The 8,404-nt window shown below is 45.2% G+C and overlaps 1 protein-coding gene across 1 annotated transcript; it reads left to right on the top strand.

Moving 5' to 3' along the window:
* The first annotated feature begins 1,141 nt into the window (after positions 1-1,141).
* On the top strand, positions 1,142-6,759 carry LOC118410261 (transmembrane protein 79-like). The gene is made up of 4 exons (XM_035811819.1): positions 1,142-1,295; positions 5,001-5,367; positions 6,031-6,244; positions 6,454-6,759. The coding sequence occupies exons 2-4, from the start codon at positions 5,007-5,009 to the stop codon at positions 6,566-6,568; spliced, it is 690 nt and encodes a 229-aa protein (XP_035667712.1). The 5' UTR covers positions 1,142-1,295; positions 5,001-5,006; the 3' UTR covers positions 6,569-6,759.
* The last annotated feature ends 1,645 nt before the right edge of the window (positions 6,760-8,404 follow it).

Below are 8,404 nucleotides of genomic sequence, written 5' to 3'. Positions count from 1 at the left end.
GTTCAACGTCTTCGCCCAGTTCAGCAGACCCACTTCTAGCCCCAGACCGAAACCTCTGCTTGGAGAACGGTTGACTCCGGGATGATCGTCGATGAGCACTCAAATGTACATTTGTCAGGCATTATACTTCTTTATATATACGGCCGCGTGGCGCGTTGGTACACCCGATCCCTCGATCTCGGAAGTTAAGCAACGCGACGGTCCGGACAGTGCTTGGATGGGGGACCAACCAAGGACGTCCGGATTGCTGTAGCCTCACGAAGTTTTCCACGAAATCGTCTTCCGGGAGGGACGTAAAACGGGGGTCCCGTGCTCGAGGAGGTGCCTCGACCACGTTAAACAGCCTCATTACTCATACTTTGGGTACCTACTGGCTGGCAAAATACACCAGATGATTATTATAGTGTAAACAATATCCCCTGCTTCCCTGTAGACGTATCAGTCTACTGGTATGAACTGTCTGTCTTGTATGTTTCGGATGTCCTTTTTATTTGGATGTGTCACGTTGGCAACCGGAGTGGGTTCGTGGGACCTCGGCGGACAACTAACCTGTCGTGGGTAGCTTGACACGTCCCTCTGTCTTTCCTTCTCCTCTTGTATGCTCTTTGAAATGTTGTAAAAAAATAAAAACAGTGGAAAAAAAAAACAGTGAAAAAAACCTCTTGTCCGCCGCCTACATTGCTGACCACGCCGGCTGACACGTGCCATTACGTGAGAGTTCCGTCCTTGGCACTGTTCAATGATTGTCCATGGTCAGCCGGCAGACTCACACGTACACACACGCGGTCCGCGGCTCGCTCAAGCATTTCCTCTCGCCGGAGAACTGGACATTCAAAACACCGTGTCACCGGGTCTCCGAAGTACTGACCCATTTCCTTCCCGTGGTCTGGATTTGCCACGAGCGGTCCCACTGGTCACTCACTGGTCAGCACAGGGCATGAACCACCTGTCACAGTCTATTTTGTTCTGTTTTTCGGATTATACTTGTCGTATATACGGATGCGATACGGAACCTTTCAGAAAATTACTAAAAAGTGAAACCAGAGACAGTACAATCGTTACAATTCCTACAAGTATTTTTCAAACTAAAAAAGGGGGCGTGGTCTACTGGTTCCCTCATAGCGTTTGTTCGTAGGGGTGCGCTACGTCACGTGACTACTGGTATATAGGGGTTTGTGAGGGTTGAATTCCCGCACTCTTCGTTACAAATCTTCAGTCAAAGTCTGACCGAGACTGGACGGAAGAAATCTCCCGCGCACCAGCCACTGTTCTTCCGCGACAACTTGCAACAATTGGTGAGTTTTACCCGCTTTTGTTAGTAAATCTAACGTTTCAGTGAGTCATTCGTACACGAGGAAACCCTAATGTAAATATATCGTTGATTTGGTTACCTTAATCAGAAGACTATATTTGGCTGGCTGTGGAGATATCAACTTGACCCACATAGAGCGCACACCAGGTAACTTACGTGTCGGGACAAACGAAACGGACCAAGAGAAAAAGAAGAAAAGACAAATGGCGGAGAAAGTTTTTTTCTACCTGCGCAAACACTTTTTTTGTTGTTGTCTGTGCTCGGCTTTCCCGAGGCAAAATAAGGTGTGTGCCACCGTGGGCGCGTACACAGGTAAAACAACCACCCCGAGTCGTAGATCATGAACCAACCTTGCTGTCGACAAACAAACCGGCCATTTTAAAGACACGCGTTAACAAGATTACGAGATTATAGTCTAAAACAAGATTGTGCATTACACGGTGAAGCTACTGTGTCGAGTTTTCGGGAAATAGCTATGGGCGCACAGGGCGCACCGTCCCTACGCTGGCGGAAATTTGAATCATTTTTCACATGTCGTGCTCGCTGCCCACTATCCCTGAAATAACAGCTTGTGCATGGTTACAAATTGTGCGTGGTTTTTGAGGAACTGGCAGTTATTATGTAAGATGTTAGAGGAAAACAGTGGCTCCGTAAAGAAGTCTAGTGAGAGATTATGTCGAAAGTATTATGAACGTGCAAAGATAGACAAGTCTGTTCTCATATAAGTACAGTTCGGTGGCTATCAACTTGATATATACTGCGTTTAACTCTTCTTGACAAACAACTTGTGAAACAAATGGACACCGTGGAATCGGGGACTACTACTAGTGAGTAACTTTGTAGGTTTTTGAGTTTGTTTGTTGCGGTTCGTTCATATACTCAGCAGGGCAGATCTAGACCAAAGGTGCAATGTTCTTGCATACTAGTATAGTATGTATATATTTATATAGTCGTGAGAAATGCGAAGTCTTCTGTATAGTCGTTGAGCTAGTGGGAAACTGACATTGTTCAGAACGCGGTTCTAATTAATATGGGGCTACTCTCGCTCTGTTGTTCGGCTAACACCAGAAGTAGAGCGGATGTTGCGTAGCGTAGTTCCTCAGGTTCCTGGAATACAAGGCTAGGGACACCCGGTATCGCGGCATGGCTAAGGTTTCGCGGGCTGCGGTCGGGCCGCGTTGAGTTACGTTTTGGTCGCGGTCGCTTTACAGTAATCTCCAAGTAGATCCTACGGTAGAAAAAAAGGTAGTATTAAAAGCTCGCAGAGGAGTGAAGCCGTCCTAGGAGCGAGTACGCTCCGGTGCCCGTCCGACTCCCTTTGGCCGGCTATATTCCTTTGCCAACTTTGATACTGTACTTATGGCATCGTAGGACCTGCTTGGAGATTAGCTCTGTAACCATGTAACAGAGTAGAACGGATTTTTTTTAGGAAAGTGCCAAACGTAGTGCCCACAGGTGAAACACGTGGGGCAGCCAGAAAGAAATAGTTCGGGAAAAGCAAGTGGTGTTGTGAGTTTTTAAGTAAGTTTGGGCTAAACAATAAGCATTTTTGTGCTGTTGCATGGCGCTAAGTGACGGTGAGCAGTATTCTACAGGCACACAAAAGACCCGGCCCCGGTAGGTACAGTGTGTCATTAAGGGGCGTGGCACCAACTCACCTGGGGCTTCGCAGTTCTAAATTTGGAAAGGAGGAACAAAACTTGGGCCAGCAAGACGTGCGGGGAACAGTCGGTCTGCGCCTGCGCAAAATCATTCCCACGAACCTTCTTCCCCGACGTGTGATTGACAGGAACGTGGTGCGATTCGCATGGTCAAACTTTTGGGGGGAAGTCCTCAGAAAAAGGGGCACGACTTTCATCCCGACGCTACAAGTTGCAATTGTCACTACTGGTCTTAACAGTATTTTTTATTTATTCAATTCAATTTCTTCTCTGAGTTTCTGATGTTTTTTTCTTCTCCAGAATGCTGAATCATGCAACGCATTCACGTTTTTACCTGCGCTTTGTTCGCTCGATTTGTCTCTGTGATTTCCTGTGGTTTTGTGTATGGGTAGAAATATCAGACCTACTAAATACACAGTTTCAGCACCTCCTGTAATAATTTCACCTTTTATGTAGCTTCGACGATCCTTTCTCTGTTTGAATCACAATATTCAATGTTCCGATCTTCTTCGACAATCTTAACTCGTGAATTGAAAAAAAAAATACATTGCTATCACGTGCATCCAGTTCAATTTTCACTGCCTATAAGAACAAAATGTACGCCCTGCAAGGCTCCGTGGGAGCTACAAGATAGAAGATTAGGCCCACTCGGTGAATGATAAAATAGGTAATCGCTACTCACCACTGAGGACGAGACATGTTTGCTTTAGGAAGGCCTGATATTTGTCAACACTGGTTGTAGGAAATGACCTGTTAGTCCCACCCATTGTTAGACTATTGTTGACGACATACCACTGTGACGACGGCGGATGAGAAGGATAAGGGCGTCCGGCGTGTTCTTAACCGCCTTGCCACTCATTCGCAATATCAAAGAAACTCTCCCCCAGTACGTGCCGACAACAGCTTGGTTAGCTGAGAGCGAACCAATGCACTGTGTAAAATCAACGCGTGTGTACACCAGTTGTCGCCAGGTATTTTACTTACTACATGGCATATCCGTGTCCCATATTTCTGGCACGTCTCCAGCGCTGTTCGCAGACGGGCTGGGTGACCTTGGCGAGGGTAAAACAGGTGGCCGTGTCCACCGGACCTGTTGCAGCGACCCCTGGCGACGATTGGTTGTTCTACTGTTCGTCGCGTCGTTTTTGCATTGCCGCGCCAGCGGCAATGCCTTATGCCAGCTTTCTTCCATGGTTCCATGGACGGACCTTTTAACCCAGCCCTTCCAAAGCCCCTTCCAAAGGCCCTTCTTTCCTTGCCGAGTTTCATTGCTTAGTTAGACAATGGTACATTCCAGGCGAGTATTTAAACTCTCTTCTAGACGCATGTTACTGTATGTGGTCCAGCGTAATAAATCTACGCTTTAACTCACCATGTTTATATAAAGATATATCACAAATTAATGCATATTCAATAATGCATATTCATTGTGGGTCAAAAGTTTTACAAAACCTGTTTAATGTGCCAATAATTCATGTGACATAAATTATGATAATGAGGTAAATTTCCAATATCCCCTTTTGCTGCATTTCCTACCGAAGTTGTAGGTGTCGCTCTCAGCAGTTCAGTCATAAAATATGCGGCAATGCACAGCTTTTCTTAAAAGATTTCTTGTTTCTTCTATCGAAAACCTGATAAAACTTTTCCTGTATGAGAGACATTCTTGGCAGGGACGAAGATAACTTAAGAAATGATGTTCAAGCGACAAATAAGTTGTCGTAGGATTCAAACAGAAAGCGAAAGGTTGCAAGGAGTCCCCGGGCAAAGTTCAATTTGCTAAAAAAAACACCACAAATGACGAATTTTGACTGGAAACCACAGCAATACCTAGGGGAGCATTTGACTGACACTTTGCCCTTTTTTTGTCCCCAGTTGGCGATGGTTCTGCTAGTTAAGTCGCCGGTTCCATGGACGAGAATGTGATGTTTCAGTTTGTAAAAAAAACACCCCAAATGACGAAAGTTGACTGGAAACTACAGTAATACCTAGGGGAGCATTTGACCGACACTTTGCCCTTTTGTCCCCAGTTGACGATGGTTTTGCTAGCTGAGGGCGCCGGTTCCATGGACGAGAGTGCGGAGGCGATGACTCTGCACGCCCGCCCCCGGGCCAGCGTGGACTTCGGGGTGCAGACGGGCGGGCCGGGGCTGGCCGCCAAGCTGCACGACTCCCCCCGGCACCAGCGGCGCATGTCGCTCATTACCCACCAGCCGCCGCTGAAGAAGGTGACCGTCACTCTGGTTCTGACCGGCTGGCTGGTCGGCATGGTGGTGAAGGCCTCCCTCGACGGGTCGTCCTGGCTGCCGTGGTCGACCCCTGCACTACCCGACATGACCGCTAGGATGATCTACTGCGCCCGCTGCCTGGCTGTATGCACCTTGCCTTTGCTTGCAGGTAAGACTCCTTAAAGCCGTTAAGAAATTTCTTAACCTGATGATATCCATGAATAATGTAAAATCCTGTTGTAAAATTGTTATGTTATAAAGAAAAGATTTGCAACCGACTGCTGATGCGTCGATGAAGATTAGACATCCAGGTAAAAAGTAAGCCTTGATAAACGTTTCTGCGTCTAGACGGAGACCTCACAGTGTTCTATGTCTTTTACCTTCCCGTCTTTATAATATCGTAGCAAGATACGTAAGATTAAAAAATCTGATTTCGCTCTTGTTTTGCGTCTTGACAGAGACTTGACCTGTGTCTTTTACCCTCCCTTTAGTTGTGACATTGTAGCAAGATACGTATTAATATTACAAAATCTGGTCTCGCTTATAATGTTTTTGCATCTAGACAGAAACCTGACGTCGACAGAGTTCTGTGTCTTATCTTTCCTGTAGGTGCAATGCTGTAGTAAAATACATAATACTAGTATTACAAAATCTAATCTCACGTATGTCTTTGAGTTCAGACAGAAACCTGACAGAGTTCCGTGTCTTCCACCTTCCCCGTAGGTGTGATGTTGTAGTAAGATACGTGAGATTACGAATCTGATCTCTTATGTTTTCGCGTCGAGACAGCAACCTATCAGAGTTCTGACTGTGTCTTCTACCCTCCCTGCAGGTGTGGTGTTCTGCACCTACAAGCGCATCATGACGCCGGCCCTGGACCCCCTGGCCGGGCACGAGCACTACGTGGAGGTGCACCGGCGCTTCCTGGAGAACACGGTGGAGCAGTTCCTCCTGCTGGGAGTCAACCTGGTGCCCATGACGGCCACGCTGTCCGACCAGTACCTGCCCGTCATCCCCGCCGTGGTGGCGCTCTTCCTGGTGGGAAGGTGGGGCAGCCTTTCTTTTATATACTAGCAGATAGTCTTGTAGTGTTGCTTTTATCATACGCGGAGATACTACGCTTGATAGCCTAGTGCGTATACTGTGTATAACGTCCTTGCTCTATGTGTACAAATTTCCATGACTGCATTTCGTTTGACTTTATATATATTTTGTGTACTCATGGCGATTTTTTTTCTTCCCGTCTGTTCCGCAGGTTTCTGTTCTGGGTGACGTACGTGTACCGGCGGTCGGAGCGCGGGTTCCCGTACATGCTCTCCGTGTACCCCAGCATGGCCATGTTCATGTACAACATGTACATGTGTCTGTAGGCCAGCGGCAGAAACAACATGAGCAAGTTTTAGGTTTCGTGATCAAAGTATCGTATCGTGGCACAAAAATACTAGTACAGTGCTTTCTGATACCGGTGAAGGACCTTAGAGAGGATATACATAAACACTAGATAACAAGGAATTATTGAATCATATACACTTGATATGTTATCTCGTATTTCAAACATACGCACTTTACCATACATTATCGATGATATGGTTTCCTGACAAACACTTTTAATGTTCAGTATCATGACGCTTAGCCATTCTGAGCTTCAGTAGTGTTACTTCAACATTTGAATAACTTTCAATGCAACTGTAAATATAAGCTTTGTGTCTTATAGATACATATACTGTGAAGCAATATTTTCAATTGAGACAGCCATGCCAAAGACTTGGGAGGCTTGTAGCGCGTCTACGTCCACATAAGTGGTTTTGTGCAGTAATATAAGCCAGCCTAAACTCAGGGAGCATGTCCGGCTGGCTTATAGGTTGAACGAGGACCGCATTGATGGCCAGAAAAGGTACAGATTGTATCAAACGACTTCTCAGGGTAACAAGGATGTTTTGGTGGACTAGTTTTACGTATCAGTACCAGGCTGGGCTGGGATAGGTGCTTGAATTGAGTAGGAACATGTAACGTTAGTTCACCTTTATTCGCGGGGTAACCTAGTTGTACCTAAAAACAGGATATTTAAGAATATGACGTTGCTGGACGGTGGTTTCTAGTCTGTGTAACACAAACTCCGCTGTCCAGGGCTGTAACTGATGTTGGGCGGGCTGCTATAAGCGAGATTTAATCAGGCTAGGTGGTTTCAAATTGCATTTTTTTCATTATAATGCAGTTTGAGACCTCCGTCCGTCAACTTGATATCCCGAAATACCCTTGTGTTATATACAACGGATGAAGGTTACCCTGCGAATAAAGGTGAACTAGCGTTATACACTTATCTGTATCAATGCAAAAATGTTCTGGCTTAGCATTGTGTATATTGATATTGTTAGAAAGGTAGACAAATACACATGTGCCTTTTAGCTTTGTTCTGCCAGTGAACAGGGTCCAAACAAAGCAATGCAAACTTTTCACGTGGATTACATTATCATTCAATACAATGCAATATAACAGTGTAGGTATGCATGTTCAAATGCAATACGGTCTCAATGCAACCACTCGCATTTTATGAAGACATCACACATAATATAATATAGATACATGTACATGTATTCAAAGGTATTTATCAGCTACTTTTATGTATGTCATTGTTAATGTGGAAGACCTGGTATGGGGAAGAGCAATATCTAAATAAATATTCATTTGCACTTTTTTGTGTTTTTGCTTACTCTAAAGATCCCACAAAACAGTTATGCATACTATGTAGTGTTTTTCTGAGTAAATGAAAACAGAAATTGCTGGTACATCAAAGCTTTACTATTATTCAAATACAAACCAAGACATTAAAAAACCCTCCATAGGTTAAAGGAAAATCCTGCTCATTTATTCCCCTTTTCCAGCATACTACTGTAAATCTTGAAATATTTGTGGCAGCTTTATTTTCTTGGTGACCCCTCCATTGGGAATTCATTAAGTTGGGAGTCTGCATTTCCAATGTGCTACTACTGTAGCAATGGCCTAGTGGGTAGAGTGTTCGCCTTGCATTCGGTAGGTCGTGAGTTCGATACCCAGCCGAGTCATACCTAAGACTTTTTAAAAAAATGGTACATGCTGCTGTAGTGATTGCGTTGTGTGGCCTAGGGCTAAGGAAACAGAGATGGGCGCCGCCCTATGCCCCATCTGGCACAGGAAGGGTGTAACTTTTTAACTACTGTAGCAATATC

The sequence above is a fragment of the Branchiostoma floridae genome, chromosome 2 (assembly GCF_000003815.2).
Source record: "Branchiostoma floridae strain S238N-H82 chromosome 2, Bfl_VNyyK, whole genome shotgun sequence".
Classification (NCBI taxonomy): Eukaryota; Metazoa; Chordata; class Leptocardii; order Amphioxiformes; family Branchiostomatidae; genus Branchiostoma; species Branchiostoma floridae.
This window is presented reverse-complemented; position numbering and strand designations above follow the sequence as displayed.

What these genes read in the sequence shown, in the direction of transcription:
- LOC118410261 (XM_035811819.1), top strand. Translation starts at nt 5,007, where the DNA reads ATGGTTTTGCTAGCTGAGGGCGCCGGTTCCATGGACGAGAGTGCGGAG. An exon ending in CACCTTGCCTTTGCTTGCAG is followed by an intron (nt 5,368 to 6,030) that starts GTAAGACTCCTT and finishes CCCTCCCTGCAG; the next exon opens with GTGTGGTGTTCTGCACCTAC. An exon ending in GCGCTCTTCCTGGTGGGAAG is followed by an intron (nt 6,245 to 6,453) that starts GTGGGGCAGCCT and finishes TCTGTTCCGCAG; the next exon opens with GTTTCTGTTCTGGGTGACGT.